Source organism: Coturnix japonica, chromosome 2, assembly GCF_054131305.1.
Source record: "Coturnix japonica strain WE chromosome 2, WE-NBRP24, whole genome shotgun sequence".
In the NCBI taxonomy this organism is placed as follows: domain Eukaryota; kingdom Metazoa; phylum Chordata; class Aves; order Galliformes; family Phasianidae; genus Coturnix; species Coturnix japonica.
In genome coordinates this window covers 119,569,638-119,586,876 of record NC_140664.1, presented here as the reverse complement: position 1 = coordinate 119,586,876, position 17,239 = coordinate 119,569,638, and the positions used below count along the sequence as shown (strand labels likewise).

At 37.8% G+C, this 17,239-nt stretch overlaps 1 protein-coding gene across 7 annotated transcripts in view; it reads left to right on the top strand.

The window, feature by feature from the left end:
- CDK14 (cyclin dependent kinase 14) overlaps positions 1 to 17,239 on the top strand; it is a 289,389-nt gene that overhangs the window by 70,578 nt on the left and 201,572 nt on the right. For all 7 annotated transcript variants that reach the window (XR_014943062.1, XR_014943061.1, XR_014943060.1 and 4 more), the window contains 2 exons: positions 2,134 to 2,379; positions 13,151 to 13,245. Coding sequence is in view for 4 of the 7 variants with exons in the window: in XM_015853364.3 (XP_015708850.1) it covers positions 2,134 to 2,379; positions 13,151 to 13,245 (341 nt within the window). In the remaining 3 variants the exon portion in view is untranslated. The remainder of the gene's footprint in view (positions 1 to 2,133; positions 2,380 to 13,150; positions 13,246 to 17,239) is intronic.

Here is a 17,239-nt window from a genome sequence, read left to right as displayed (position 1 = left end):
GTGGCTGCAAGCATCTCTGCTTCCTTACCTCTCTGCAGTTTTGCCTCCTCCCCTGGTGACACTGGTATCCCCGTGCCCATGGATTGCCTGAGTTCTGTTCTGGGGACTGGCTGGTGTGTGGCTTGCTCCAGCTGGTTGCAGGTCCAAGGCTGGCTCTTAGTGGGTGATTGCAGGGACTTACATCCCACTCCTGACTCAATGGAATAACCTGAAGGTGAAAGCAATCCCCTTCAGTATCTAATTACAAACTATTACTGCTTCCTATGAGTAATGTAATAGTAGTAATGAGCATGCTCTTTTAATATTTATTTTAACGCAGTGCCTACTTAGCCCACATTAGAGTGAGATGTAGAAACTTTGCAGTGGATAAAGTACTGAGAAACAGCACTCTCACAGTTATGGATTCCAAACATTTTAACTGGTCACAGGTGCTCTTTGGTGATTTGGAGGGAAGACAAGAGCAGCTTTTAACTTTCTCTTCCCATCTTTTGCCCCCATTGTCTAGTTTGTAGGATTTCAGATGCTAAAAAACACTTAATGATCTGAAAGCATCTTTGTTGGAAGCAAGTATGGCAGGATGGCAAGTCAAGAGAGGACAGTGGGAAGTATGTGGGTGTGTGCCTGTTCATGGTCATTGTTTTAGGGGACAAAAGAAACCAATTAGTTTTACAAGAAAGCTAATTAAAAATTCTTTGTGCAGCAGTTCTTTATCTTTTCTCTCTGAAGTAATAGAACAAAATTACATAATTGCTTTAATTTTGACCTGGGAGACAATTAGCATTTGGAATGAAGAGAGGATGTTCATTTTCTCAGTTAAAAGTTGGTTTAGTTTTAGTCTTGGAGAATTCACGTTAATAAGAAGAAATGTGCACCCTGATGAAGATGACTTGTAATGCCCATAATGGCCCTAACTGGAGCTTAGCTGTGGATGGCAGCTTGGCCAGATGACACTGCATGAGGAACGAACTTTAGTTTTTAAAGTACAAAAGAAATTTCTGATCTGCTTTTACAGTGACTCACCTAAATCACAAAACCTCAAACACAAGGAATAGCCATGTAGTATTTCTATAATCAGTTGTAATGAGTTGAGTTTCAAGGCACCAAATTCCTCAAGGGAAACTGCAAAGAACAATAAAATGGGATAGAAGAGTGGACAATGAAGTCGGTTGAGAAATGGCTGACTGACAGATGTCCAGCCTGCATCACTCTTCGTAGCTTTTCCCTGTAGCCTAAAAGCAAAAAGTATTTTTGCTTTTTCCTAACTGAGAATTGAATCTTTTATGGCTAAATGCAGAAGCTGAAGACTCAAACACAAACCCCACCTCCTCACTCCCTCCTCCAGTTCTGTCTAATGTCTTACAAGACATTAAGAAATGTATTATAAATTGGAGTGCAAAAAATGCTTAAGATACTCCAGTTGTGTAGTTTTTTGTGTCTTAAGCTGGCTGCTCTGTTCAGTGAGTTCTGTTGCTCGAGCTGTAACCTGCCTGGGTGGCGCAGGAAATAAGTTCCCATCTGTAGGGCTGGACAGCATCATGCTTCCTTGTAAGGAAGAATGGAAGTTCTGTGCTTTAGTGCACCATTAAGATGCAGTTGCATATCTCAGTGCCTGGGAACTGATTTACTGATTTCATTTGCGAAGACATATGGTGATAATAATAATAACACTGTGTAAGCATTATTTAAAAATACAGTAATATACTGGGATTGGATCTCTGGCAGGCCAGAACCAAGGTACACACCCAAACTGCCATCATTTATTTAAGCTTAGGCGCATCCAATTTTAAACAAATGGAAATCAATACTGCTTGCAGATATCAGCAGCTGGATTGAAGAAAAAAGTGCAATGGCATCGTTGCTGAGAACACCTTGCATGAGAAAGCACACAGATATGAGTGTTATGTATGTTTCTCTTTTGTTTTATCTTTTTCAGGATCTTTCAGTATACGATACAAACATTTATTGTTACTGCTGTTAGTTTATGTTCTCTGTGTAAAATGTATATGTGATTTCAATATTTCAATAGAAAGTGAATGCCTATGAATGCTGGGGCCTTTTTCGTTGCTGTCTGATACATGGATCAATACAGACTCAGCCTGTTAAAATCAATGAATGCTGTTTTTTCCCTTTTAGATATGTGTCACAAAGATGTCTACACGGAACTGCCAGGGAATGGATTCAGTGATCAAACCTCTGGATACAATTCCTGAGGATAAGAAAGTCAGGGTCCAGAGGACACAGAGTAGCTTCGATCCCTTTGAGAAACCAACTAATCAAGTGAAGAGGGTTCATTCAGAGAACAACGCTTGCATTAACTTCAAAACTTCATCTACAGGGAAAGAATCACCCAAAGTCCGACGGCATTCCAGCCCTAGCTCTGTAAGTTTGCTATACTGGTGTCTGTACATGGGTGGAGTAAGTTACATTGAATCTTCCTTAAGAAGAAATGTAGAAGCAAAGCAGAGGCTTGTGGTTGCTACTAAAATGTTTACAATGCAAATTCTAATGTTTCATTTTAAATATATGTATTAAACAAAGAAAGAAAGAAATCTTGAAAGATAACATGTTGTGAGATTCCTTTCACCTTGAGCACTGTGTGTGGTTTTGAGTATCACAATAAGAAGGATGCTATTAGCATCCAAAGGAGGGCTGCTACAAAGGTAGAGGAAAGGCCTAAAGAGCAAGGTGTGTAAAGAGCAGCTGCAGTCTCTGGGTTTGCTCACCTCAGAGCTGAGGAGTCTGAGGCCTCATGGCCAGCTGCAGCTCCTCATAGTACTGAGCTCTGCCCTCTGTGACCTCTACAGGGCCTGAAGGAAGGCATGGAGCTATGTCAGGGGATGTCAACCTGCAGCAGAGGTTGGCTGGGCACAGAACAGGCTCCTTGGGGTCACAGCCCCAAATGCCAGAGCTCAAGGAGAGTTCTGACAGTGCTTTCAGTCATAGGGTTTGATTTTGGGTGGTGCTGTATGGAGCTGTGGGTTAGACTTGGTGATCCTTGTGGGTTCCTTCGAACTCCGGATGTTCTGTGATTCTATGTCAGTTATGCATGTTAAGGAATTTCTAAGCATTTTTCTCCTGATCCTGGTATGGCATTACAGTCACCTTGATGCTTATGTTGCAGATTTTGTAGAAGATTACTTATTGCTGTGGACAAATTCTTTCCCATGATGTGTAGGAAACCACATGTATTGCGTTTTGACTTTTAGATTTTTGTTTCAGAGTAATTTGAGAAACAAGTCATATTTGACAGATTTTGTTTACATTTTAAAATCCTCTTTTTAAAATCAAGTGGTAAAACTAGCATTTATTTCCCTGTCAGAAACTGTGTCTGTGTGTGTGAGAGAGAAAACAACTGAGAAGGCATTGGCCATACATCTTCACTGTTGTTTTTATTCTCAAGTACTTTGAAAGAAACCAGATAAATAAAATGTCACATCTTCCATGAATAATACTCAGACATATTTTCCCCCCAAGACCTTCAAAATTATTGAAAAACTATCTCTGTTATGCTTCTGCAAGAAAAAGAGATCATAATAACGTGACCTTTGAGATGAAGACTACAGATCTCAGCAGAATGTGTGTAATGCTGCAAATCTTCATTGGCATGAAGTAATTTTAAAGGTTGATTCTTCTTTCTTCCTTTTTCTTTTTTTCATTTTTTTTTTTTCTATAATTTTGCTCTGTCATCTGGATATCTTCTGTCCTCTGTGCAGAAGTTTGAATTCTGTCAGACTTGTAAGGAGAAATAACAGAGATTCATTTTCAGCAGATGAGCTTTTCTTAACCCATGGGAATTTAATGGATAAGATGTCATGCCTCTAGGGGGCTACCCTTTGGAGAAAAGATTACCTTTTAAAATGTAACCATCTGTAGCAAAAAGAAATTTGATTTTTTTGGTATTATATGGTGTTATATAGCTGCAGCATGTCCCACATCAGCCCATAACAAGGAGTTCTTACCATAAAACTGCTATAGCCAGTAAGGAAGGATGGAGCTTTTATTTTTCTTGGATTGTTTTGGAGATAGTTTTGTTTAAGCCCAGCAATTTTAGCATCCTGTTCCTGTCTGTTGGTCAGACCTCAGCCGTTTATTTCTTGCTAAAGTTTCTTAATATAAAACTTTTTGGAAGGTGAGAAATTTCTACACTTATAGTTTCACCTTGCTTACTTGTGAATGATGCCTGACTGTTGTTTGGCAAAGCATTTATCAATATCAATTTTTTTTTTTTTTTCCTGAATATTTCTCATGTTATGTTCTGGTCTTAGCTTATTCCACATCTCTGCTGTTCTGTCTTGTTCCTCATAGAAATTTTTACTAATTTCTGTTGATGTTTTATGCACCTTGTTTCTATTTAAATTGGAGGGTTTTTATTTGCTTTGCTTCCAGAGTTTGGAAGCAGATTTATTTTGCAAATGTGTTATTAGCATCTTGTTCTTCTTTTCCAAAGGGCCGGTGCTCTTCTGTGCCCATGCACTGTCCTGTAATCCCCAGAGTTTCTCACATATGTGATATTAAAGCCGCTGCCGTACATACCATTCACTCATCTTCTCATGGTCTGAGTCACACGCATTTACTGGGGATGTCTCATGTTTTAGAGTGGATACATAGGAATTTCCTGAAGAACAATTCTGATTTCTCAACTTCCTGTAATTCTCTGTGATTTTTATAGCTCTTTTCGGTGGACTCCCTCCTTCTGCTCCCAAGCATTGTTAGTCATTTTTTAACTCTGCCTCAAACAGGGTGTTCAGAAGTGCACCTGGCAGGGAATAGTTTGTGGAATAACAAAGGTATTCCAGTCAACGAAGAAAAAAGAATATTAGTTCACAGCAAAAGTCAGTATTACCACTCTGTTGATGGTTCACAGTTGGTCCTGACCAGCAGACCTGAAATACGAACATTCAAGGCAAGGATGAGATCAAGCCATTCCCTTCCCCAGAGCTGCATTGCCTCAAGCACAAGATGTTCTGTTGCACATTTCATTGAACAGATGCCTGTGTAGTTAGTTGCAGGGATTTGTCATTCTCTTGTTTCAAACTACAGTTGAATTGACCAAGGCTTTTTTTTTTTTTTTTTTTCTTCCCTGGGTGCAGTGTAGCATATTCCCTTGCTATTTCCTTTTCAAATTATTACATTTTCTTTCTTGTCAGAGAGCTGCTCCATATTCTCCCTTATAATTCAATAAGTTGCTTCTCTGGAAATTCTTAAGCTGTGTGGACGATGCCATTCTGAACTGACATTCCAATTTCTGTAAATAATCTTGAGCATGCTGTGCCCTTTGGGTTGCACTGGCTACAGCTGTGTAGTTGTGATGCAGTTTTGACTGTTTCATATAAACTGTTTTTTAAGGTACTCTGATACAAGTATACTACTTTCAGTTTTCACTTGCTGTACTTGATTACTAGAGGCTGCTTTAGAAAAAAGCTTTTTTTTTAGTTCCTTCCCTTTCATTATTTAAGTCCTTCTTAGCCATCAGGTGAAGAATCGATGTCTTCCAAAAGGTTGAGGCTTGCAGGCTTTGTGTTAATGTGTGCCTCTTTCCAGTCTGCTGGTAGTTCCTAATTGGTCTCAAAATTAACATTTCTCAATAAAAATCCCTTTTTTATAATGCAACTCCCTGGCAGTTATCAACATCAATGCTTGGTGAAAATCAACAAATAATACTCAGTAGATAGAATGTGATCTATTTTGTATATTCTGTACCTTCTAAATGCTGGGATGAGAAGGATGGAATGAGGAAGTTTGTGAAAGCTGGAATTCAGTGTTCCTACCCACAGATTGTCACTTGGAAAATAAACTATTTGCTCTTTAGCACAAAGTAATTTTCTACACTTAACGTCACACCTCCTTGCAACCCTGTGGAAATTCCATGTTGTCAATTAGTGCAGTAGCAGTATAATTAGCACAGTAAGAAGCTAGCATGTTAAATGTAAAAATCAGTTTGTCTTATAAGAACAACAAAAGAAAAGCCCTTTCGCCTGATGTTTACATTCTCTTTATGCAAAACAATGACATTGCGTTGCATTCCCCTGCCCTTCTTTTGAAAATAAGAAAAACCCACAACATTTGAGTGTGATATCCTGAATCTTTAAACTGATTGTAATGAAATGTAATTATGGAATGAACACTACTACAAAACAAACATGCTTTTTAACACTTCAGAAATAACGGTTGTTCTTCTCTTTGGAGGGTATAAAATAGATATTAGCCTACCTGTGGGTTATCTGTCAGCTACTGAGGGTAGAACTCAACGTGGCTGGGTAGATCTCTGCTCTGATCCAGTGCTACACAGCGCGCAAGTAATATATATATGTGTGAGCGCATATGGAAAAGATGTGCATCTGCTTACAAATCATTATGTTGAGACTTTGCCTACCATGAGAAGAAACTTGTTTTTCTGTGCTTTCTATTAGATGAAAGAGTAAAGCTATGAAATAAGCTAGACAATAGGAAAAAAAGCCAAGAAAACACACAACTTAAAACCAAACATATGTGCCTCTTCCCAAAATAACTCTTGCTTTGCGAGATGCTTTGACTAATTCCCTGAAAGTTATGTTTGAGATGCTTGCTCTTTGGGCATGCAGTCATATTTATTGTTGTCCAAGGTAAAGTTTCATTGTATTCAGTATTCATACTTTATATACTACAATAGTACTTTGCACAGTATATAAATAGAGTACTGCAGGTTTTATAAACTAACCAGTCCAGTCAAGATTTAGCTCTATGCTGGTGTTACACATTGGTTTGTTCTTTGGATCACTTAGGATCCACGGCAATGAATTCAAATGTCATGCTAAGTTAAGTGCACTTTCAGTAGGAGAAAAACTAAATGTGGTGAAATATTTTTTTTTTCATATATCTGAATGTATAGAATTTACATAAATATATAAAAAAAAATATATATATATATATATATAAATTGGATATCCAATATATAAAAATTGGATAAAAATTAGTTGGATAAACTAATCTTACTGCATTTAGTCTGCACTATTTTTTATAAGAGCAGTGTCTAATCTGTTACTGTAACTTCTGTTGATTTTCAGTCCAGTTGCAACTTTCCTCTAAAGAAATGCAAGTAAAAAATATGAACTGATCCTATTAACTCCTTTCAAATCAGTTGCATAAAAGGCCTAACTTGAAAGCTAAATTTAGAATTTGGTCTGAAAGGGAAGTATTGTTTTGTCTGCCTAAAGATTTTGTGTGCTGTTTTCACCTGTGTTCCTGTTCAGGTAGATGGAACTGTCTCTATTTTTAGGAAGCAAAACAACAGTAGCTGCATCCTTCTTGGATAATGCTTTTAATTGAGGTAGGATAAGTTCACAGTTCAGTGCAGTGTTGCTTTTTCTTTTCAGGCAAGAGGGAAGCTTTAAGAATCTTAACCTGGGGGATACACTTTATCTGATAAAGCAAATAAAACGTGGCAGTTGGTCCGGCTCCTGTGCTTTAATAGCCTGGGGAACAAGCAAACATCTTTACAAATGGCACCCAGCCCTTCTGCAGAGCTCTGTGGTAGCTCGCATTGCTCATTTACAACTGCATGTCACGGGGGTGGGAAGATGCAGGGAACAGATCAGGCAGTGGGAGAGCTCCCAGGGGTGCTCAGTTTGTATCCCTTGAATATGGCCCTAGACATCAGTCCAGTCCTGAAAGGTTTAAAAATGAAAGAAAAAACTGGATCATATTGACCTGTAAGATAAAACTGTAAGAGATCTCCTTACTGTGATATGTGCGTAAGGTTTTGTAGAATGATTTTTTTTACCATTGCAACAAAGGAGATAAAATATGAAACATTTAAAAGCAAGCTTCAGTTTTTGCACTTTAATCCCAGGCCTTTTGGCCTACCTTTCACTTTTGGGTTATTCTAGCAATAAATTTCTTTCTTTTGAGTCATAAAACAGAACTGCTCTTTAGTTTTGATTTTAAATAATTTACAGAGGTACTGTGAACATAATATTTTTCCCTTGAGGATGGCTTTATATTGAAGTTTAATATCCCACAGTTTAAAAAAAAAAAAAAAAAAAAAAGAGAATCTATTTAAAACTTAGGCTCGGGAGTGCGACAGTTAAGTGTGACATTCACAAGCTGTTTTATAGTTATGAAAAATGCATGAGAACATAACCCACACAGCTTGTGTAAGAATAGTCAGGTGATTTTCAATGTAATTTTCCATTAAAGCTTTCTTTACTACATATATTTTGGAGACCTCTGAGAGAGGTGGTGTTCACATGAGAACGTAGTGTGAGGACTCATCCTGCAAGATCTTGGAATAACTGTTATCCCTCCTATAGTCTGTATCAGTTTAATGCTTATTTGAAATGACCCGGTCAGAAAAGACTTTCCCCCTGTTTCTTTTTCTCTCTGTGTTATTTTTAATGCACTCACGTCAGTTTGAAATAGCTTCTTCTATTTCTATGTTCAGCATTTTGGCATACTCTTTCTATCTTTGTTACTATGATCTTTATTTAATTAGCCAGAGAAAAAATCTAATCTCGGTTGATGAAACCCGTCCAACAAAAGTGCCCTCTCCCAGCATTCTGTGGTGCTACGAGCCTAACCTTGCACTGGGAAAACTGCGGGCTAATAATAAGAAAAGTACATTAATGACAACTGTTTTCAAGGAAAGCAAAGCATAAAGGCAAACAGTGAGGTTCCTGAAGGGAAAAAAGTGCACCTCTCTGTGCTTCTGTCCTCAGGGGAATAATACGATTCGCTGCAATCTGTGCTGGCCTCCATGGAGACTCGGTTCTATTTGCAGTTCTTCAAAGGCTCAAGCACCTTGACTTCCTTCTGTCATAGTATCTCATCTGAATTCCCTGGAAGTTTACTCCCTGGTGTGACGATTCTCATTTCAGTGACTTGTCTATCATTTATTTATTTATTTATTTTAGCAAGTACAAAATTCTGACACTGAACTTTGGAAAAGATCAGTCTTTAGCTTGTATCAAAGAAATTATGATAAAAGAATTCATAGAAGAGTTTTGAAGGCTTGAATTATCTACAGTCATCTGTACAGTATACACATGCATTAAACAACTGGTTTTCAGGCAAAGAACAGAGTGTGCTCAGCAGTCATGTTCCATAGGTGTTCTGCAGAGCAAGGAAGGAAGGAGGAATAATAAGAAAAAAAAAGGATATAAATATATAATTATATTATATAATAATAATAACAATAATGTATTAATTATAATATTATTATAATATTATATTATTTATATAAGTATATAAATAATTTTAAAAGGAAGTAAAAATTGAATAGTGACAGAAGTAGTTGAGCTTCAAGAAGTAGCTCAGTACAAACATTTATCAAAATATGTGCATTCAGCTGAAATTAATACTCTTTTCCATTGAGAAATCATTGTCTGGGTCGAATCAGAGGATTGCGGTAGTTATTTAAACTGTAGGGAGACTTCTTGTGCAATGTATCAGTGGCTGATGCAAGCACTGCAAACTCGGTGTGCTCTGGTTACATCTCGCTCGCTGATGTAACAGCCAATGTTACAGCCAACCGTGTCCTGAGCAGAATATGGGACTTCTGTGACTCAACAAACACACATCTCTGTGAATATGTGCCACAAAGATGATCAACGTGGTGGAGCACCTCTTCTATGTGCTCTTCTTCTATGAAGTCAGGCTGAGAGAGATGGACTTGCTTGAACTGGAGAAGAATAGGTTTTGGGGAGACGTTGTTATGGCCTTCCAGTACTTAAGGGGAGACTGGAAGTACCCTGGAGACTGACAGTGAATGAAAAAAGGAGAATGCTTTTAAAGTAAAAAGGGAGATTTAGGTTAAATGTTAGGGGGAACATTTTACTCAGAGGGTTGTGAAGCATTGGCAGTGCTGCCCGGAGGAGCAGTGGATCTCTGGAGGCCTTCAAGGCTGGGTTGGATGGAGCCCTGTGCTGCTTCATCTGATGGGAGGCAGACCTGCCCATGGCAGGAGTTTGGAGCTAGATTATTTTTAAGGTCTCTTCCAACCCAGTCGATATTGTAGCTCTGGAGCAGAGGGGTGAGCTCCACTGCTGGAGTGTGGTCACCTTGGGAGACAAGGAGATCCACAATTGTTTACCACATGTAGGATGAACAGTGGCTAAAAGGCTGAGCTTCAGCTTGATTCTGGCCTACACTTAGCTGGGCAGGCACTGGATGAAGGGATTTGAGCTGTCTGGTGAGGGCAGATCAGTCAACCAGCTCCTTTTTTTCAATGAGGAGTGATCTGGTCCTGACAGTGCAAGCTCTAATCTGTTTGTCTGTTCTTGGTGAGGATGCAGCAGCTCTGAGGGGAAGAATGAGGCAAGAGACACAATGCTAGGGCAGTGCTGCTGGCAGCTGGAACATGGGGAAATGTGCCTGAGGTTGTAAGAGTAATTACTGCTGTTGATTTACTGAGTGGTAATGGATTAAAGGCACCGTGTTTCCTATCAAAATCTTAAGGCATTACAAGTTGTTATGGCCTTTTACATTATGGCTTCTAGAGGTATAAAATTAAAGTAAATTACAGTGTGAAAATAAGAGTGAATGCGAAACATGTGTATAAACTGTGTCCTTTTCTTTCCCTGCTATATGAGGAAACTAGCAATATGAACTATTTACTGTTAACTCAGGCAGCGTTGGAACTCCAAACAAAGCTACTCAACTGTGTGTTCACTGCAGTCTGCAATGGGAAAAATAATTTCTTATCATTTTTTATTATACAAAAGATGCTTAAATACCTCAGCGCTTTTCTTCTATAGTTTTGCAGTGTTACATTAGTCCATAATTAGACAATTAAATGAGAAAGCTACTTGAATAAATGTTTTAGTCACCTCTATTAGTGACATCTGTAGTACAACTGCAATAAAAAAAAATAATAAAACTTGCATTTCTAACCAAGCAGAATGCCTTTTTAAGCACTGATCTGGGAGCCAGCCATACTACTCTCTTATCTGTAATGAAGTGGTCCCAATAATGCAAGTGGAAAAAGATCAGAGAGTTCCCATGTGAAATATTTTCATCAGTTATTCATTTTTAGGACTTGGATAGCAAAATAGTAGATTGTTCTGTTATTGAAGAGAGATGACAAGACAGTTTTACAAACATACTTGCATGTGTGTGTATATATATATGTATATATATGCATATATATATATATATATATCCTGATATAATTCAACAGAAAGCTGGGGTCTTAGTCCCAGAAAATGTGTATGTGTGTCAAAGTGACAGAATTATGGCTTGGGAAATATTTAGAGCAGCCAAGGTAAGAGAATTTTTGTATCTTCTGGTTCATGCTTAATTAGGTGTAATGAAGGCATATGAGGTCCCATGTCATCTTACCTGGGATGCTCTTGTCTGTTTAAATAGATGCAATTTTTAGGCTCAGTTGATTTAAAACTTTTATCCATGGCTGTAAAACAATTTAGGCAAAGCTGTGTTCTGCACTAGAATGATTGTTTCCTTCCAAAACACTGAAACTTGAGTACTACTTGTAAATTGGATGGAAGATCCCAAATGTGAATCCATATTATCTTCAGCAGCTTAGAGTCTCCCAGCTGAATTCAACATTCAATTTCCTTGTGCTATGGAGACTGTTCCTGAATCTGATGTGAGCATCAGTGCTTCTCTCCCCTCCGCCCCCAAATTTCTGCCCTCCACTCTTTTGGTTGGTGTAAGTACAGGACATAGGAACACTGCAGTCTAAAATACTTGTCAGTGATGGTGGCAGTTGCAAATCGATTTCTTGCTGTGTACCTCTGGTCCGAGGAGACATAAAAATCACTTGTTCTCTAGGAAGTGGAATATGTGGATGATTGGGAAAATAGGGTAAGCTTCAAAAGACTCAAATGATTTCCAGGGACTTTATCATATGCTGTGCACAAAAATGCTTATGCTAAACTGCTTCAAATTACTTCAGTTTGTAAAAGTTAGGAGTAATTTGCAGTAAAAGTGGCCTTTTAACTGAGTTTAAAGTACTCAGGTGAGTACTGTGAGGTGAATTAAGAAATATTCTATTGTATACCATGACATTTGTTTTCTACATATCTGTGTTTCTTAATATACCAATCTTTAAATAGATGTGCAAGTATAGAAACAAAATACCTGTATCAACCTGCACACCAAAAACATTATTTATTATTGAAGATGTAAGTTATTCTAATATCTGTCACATCTAGTTGTAGACCAGGTCTTTATCTGACAGATTTCAGAAAAGTAGATACTATATTGCATCATTTGGAACAACGTTATTTCACAGGATAAAAATCTGGAAACATGATTTTATGCAATTCAGTTCCTTGTAACACGTGCCTTCTTTCTTAATTTTTTTAAATCAGCTTTCCAAATGAATCATTTTCATGACAGAGGAGTTTCTGTTTCTGCAGCTTTGTGGTGCCCTTTGGGAGGAATGGCAGCAGGGCTGCTTGGCAGAGATGTGGGCTGAGCTGTCAGAACCAGTAGCAAGAGGCCATGTTTTGCTTGCTCCTGTTTTCAGCCCTACACTTAGGCTGCAGGTGTGAAGACTACAGAATTTTGTTCAACTGTGCTGCTCGTGCATGCCATTATAACTACCAGCTGAAGATGAATCCACAGGCTGAAGATGATAAACTTAATTCAGAAATGAGATATTCTCTTTAAAAGTGGTTTCCTGTAATATTTTGATGATATGAACAACAGTTAATGTGCAAAGGGCACTGGATACTTACAGTGCTTTCATGTGGATATATTTATTCACATAAATTACTTAAGAAGCTTGTGTAATCTAATGTTTAAGAGCAGATTGAAGCTGTCGCTTAGATCCCTTAACAAAGATAAGCTGGCTTAGTTGCTAGTGATGCTTTTCACTGTATGAAGTGATGTATGTGAAAAATGAAAGTGAAGTGTCCCTTTGATTGTGAACAAAATCCTTTTGATAGTTCTGGAGATGTAAATATATGGTTGATATGTGCAACTACCATCTGGAGTGTTTAATGATGTCACAGTGTTTGCTGGAGTAGCCTGTTTTGTCAGTTTATTAGTTCTGCTATTAACTTTTTTATTGTTGGCTGCTAGAAGCATGTAGGTGTATGAGGTTTCATAAAGGTATTTGATCTCTAAAGGCTGAATCAAAGCAGTTAAAGTTTTGGTTGCAAAAGATGCTGACAGCTCATAATTCATTTATTTCTTTTGTCTTGTTTAGCCTACAAGTCCCAAATTTGGAAAAGCAGACTCATATGAAAAACTGGAAAAACTAGGGGAAGGGTCCTATGCTACAGTATACAAAGGGAAAAGCAAGTAAGTCGTGGTTTCTTTGTTCCTTATTATTATTATTATTGCATTTCATTTCAATAAATAAGCAGAAAGTAGTAGCTGGTGTTGCTGCACATGCTAGAGAACCCTATAAATGAATGCAGATGGCTACTGATTTCTGTGTTCTCTAGTGAAAGCAACTGAGACTGCAGAGGTAACATTACCTCATGTCAGAACAAGATGAGATTCCATCTAGAAATCTTATGTTTTCTTTATAGTTTACTGTTGCACTATTTTCTAAATATACACACCAAGTTAAAAAGTATGATATTTAATTTTCATGGATAAAAGCACAGTATCCTATCAAGTAGTTTTTTTCTGATGTCCTGAGAGCAATGCTGAATGCGTTTATTTTGTTTGGCTTTCTAAAAAGCGTGAATAAAATACCAAGAGCAAATAATGCATGTTCCAAGTTGTAAATGTAAAAGAAGTATTTAGACTTCTGCCACACCAATGCATGTGTTGTATTTCAGAGTCAGCTTTCTTCAAGAAAATGCAGTTATTTTGCATTGCTAAGGGTTCAGTTACATGTCACTATAAATTCCAGACATAATGCATGAGTAATCTTTTAACTGAGGTCTACATAATAGGAGAAGAATGTATAGATTTCAGCTTGTGCCTTATCACTAAGATCCTTTTGTAAAATCACAGCATGGATCTGGTGATAGATATCTGATATGCTTTGACTTTCAATAAGATTGAGCTAAGGAAATGGGGTTACTGGATGTCCTGTCAATCACTGGAATTGACCAAAAGTTAAAAGCAAAGCAAAGCACTTCCCTGAAGCTATTTCATTCAGTGGTAATTTGTGCGTGTTTTATGAAACATAGATTGGTTGGAAATACTTCATTTGTTTTAATGGAGCTGACTGCAGATCTGTAAGAAATACTTCAATGATTTTAATGGTAGCTGAATAATAAATTGATATTATTGGGTGTTTTACATTCTCCACTTTAAATAGAAAGCTCTAAATAAGTGGTGTGAATTATTATAATTATACATAACTTTATTCTGCTGCTTCATAACATCTTTTGCTAAGGGTTTAAAATTTGTTTTGAAAATGTGGGTAACTAGAGATTGGATAAGAATGTGTTTGCAGTAAATATGTTGGTGTCTTCCTAATCCTGAGGTAATATTCCTCTACATGCTACTTAGTTTCTGTTTCAAGGGTTGAACAGCTCCATGCTGCATATGATCCATTATCAGAGTAAATTTGTGTTTTATAGGTTACTCAATATAGTTGCATAGAAGTGTGTGCAACTCCTAATTCAAGTTTATTCCATGAAATGAAAAGTGTCTTTCAATTTATGGTCTTTTTGAATGTCTGGAAGAAAAACCTCTGTTTACATTACATTGAACTGAGGCAGGAGAGAAAGAAAATCCGTTTCATTTCAAAATCAATTTTTTTCCCCATTATAAAAACGACTGCTAGATTTCTCATCAACATATCATGTTTCTGTATTTGATACATTCATGCAAATCACTGAGAATGTCTCCCAGAACCAGCTTGTGTTACTGCTGATCATTGATACTTTGCATAAAGCAGCTCTTGATGGTTTTCATTACCAAAGTTCAAGTGAAGTCATCAGTTGGCGGAAAATAGAGGGAAAGGATATTGTCCTATTACTACAGATATATTACTGCGTATTGAGTTCCAGAACAAGGATAATTTGGTTTCAGATTCTACCAAGAGATTTTTCACGTGGCCAGGAATATTTTTTTTTCTAAACAATTGATCTCAGATAATTTCTATTCTTTGTTCGTGTGTTCAGCTTTGAGAATCCACGTCCAAGTTTATCTGTAACCATGAAGAAAAAGTAAGAGAAAATAGATGTTAGAAAGCTGGGAGCAATCAGGCACAGCCCCAGATTTGGGTGTAAGACATCTTTAAGATTAGTAATGTTTGTGTATGACAACTGCAAACTGAGGAAGATTTTTAAGAAGAGCACTGTGTAGTAGTTGTGGTCATTCTACCCTTTCTTCAGTGTCTTAAACTGCTTGTCTCTAACTTCCATGGTTACAAATTACTAAAAACAATAACATTAAAAAAAATTACATGGTTTTCTGCCTTCAGTTTCCTTTCCCCCACATTTCTGATGGCTTTGGGAATTTGCAGTGTGTTTCAGTGATGTAGGTCATTTAGGTTCAACCCCAAACTCTTTTTTTTACCCTGATTACAATAATCTCATGAGCACACTGAAAGCAGGGATTGTTGGGGTGAAATTTGTCCATCTTTCAGTAAGATATTTTATAGTAAAATACTGGAAAAAAATTAATGTTTGGGTTTTCACCCATACTGTTGCGGTTTCAAGCCTAAAACTTGAATAAATGACTCAAATAGTTGTATCTGGGGAAAGTCATAGGCAACTATTTGTCATCATTCCTTTCCCTGCAACAGCTGAGGCCTACTGAACAGGCCCAGGCAGAGCAGATAACTAGGACACATGCAAAGCATGATGATTTTTTGTAAAATAATTTTTGAATGCAGTGATTCTTACATTTCCAAGCACATCCCTTGCTGAACATTCTTGACATGGAAACTGTCACTGCTAGATGGTTTTTGATACTTCGAAGACTTCAGCAATGTGTCCTTTTACTAATGGTACCCCGGGCTGCATCAGGAGGAGTGCTGCCTGCAGGTAAAAGGAGGTGGCTCTTGCCCTCTGTTTAACTCAAAATATTCCTTAAGAGTGTACTGGCTCACTAGAAGAAGAAATGTATGGAAATACTGAAGAGAGTCCAGAGAAGGGCCCTGAAGATAGTGAAATGTTTGGAGCACCTCTCTTATGGGAAAAGGCTTTGATAGCTGAGATTGGTTAGGATGGGGAAGATGAGGCTCAGGGGGATATCATCAATCTCTATAAATGCCTGAAGATAGATATGAAATGAAGATAGAGAGAGGCTCTGTTCAGTGCCCAGTGCCAAGACAAGGGGTAATGGGCAAAAACTGGGATACAGGAGGTGCCCCCTGAGCACCAGGAAGTACTTCTGGGCTGTGCAGTGGTACCCAGAATGAGGTTTCCTCCTCAGACAAATTCAGAAGCCACCTGGGTGTGGGACTGAGCACCTTGCTCAGGATGTCCTTCTGGAGCAGGGGCTGAGCCACATGGACCCAGAGGTACCTTGCAACTTCAGCCATTCTGTGATGCAGACACTATAATAATTATGTTATCATTTAGAAGTTAAGGATTTCCCAAATTTGAGTATTGTGTTAAATTTGAATCTGTGATCCACTGGGAATGCAGAGTCCATAACAAGCCCTCCTTGCATCTGTTCAATTGAACAGAAATTTCAAGAAATGCCATAAAGCAGAAAGGCAGAAAGTCATTTTTAAACTTAGTCTTCTATTGTAGAGTTGTTTGGTAAAATCTTGTTAACTGTTTCTTTTTTCTTTTTCTTTTATTTTTTCTATTTCTAAATGTCTGCCTGTGATGATTTCTTTTAACGAGGAATCCTTGAGCCTTTTAGATTATACCCTGTTGTCCAGTATGATAGAATAAAAATTCCATGCTTCTAACTTACTGCTTGAAAAGATGAATAGACAAAACAGCTGCCTACAAAGACATAAAATCACCCATTCCTTTTTTGAAGGAATGTGTGCAGTAACTTGCCTACATGAGAAGCCTTAAGTTTTGGAAATGGGGCAGGATTGGAAGTACTAAGCCCTTGTCTCCTGATTAAACGTGATTTTTCTGTCTATGTGAGGCTCTTGATAGCATCCCAGGAATGTGAAATGAAGCAGGCTAATTCTTTTTAATGGATGATGGATTTTTCTTTTTGTAGTCAGATAAAAGTGGTTCCCTGGAGTGTGGGGAAGCAGCAGAATGAACAAAACTGAGTGACTGAGGAAACTGAAACACTGTTCTCTCAGATTGGGCTTTTCTGTTTATTGCAGAAATAGCCATGCAACCATTTGTTTCTTCGCTGGCAGTCATTGCATCAGTGGGCAAATCTATTTGAATTCACATGTTGAACTTCA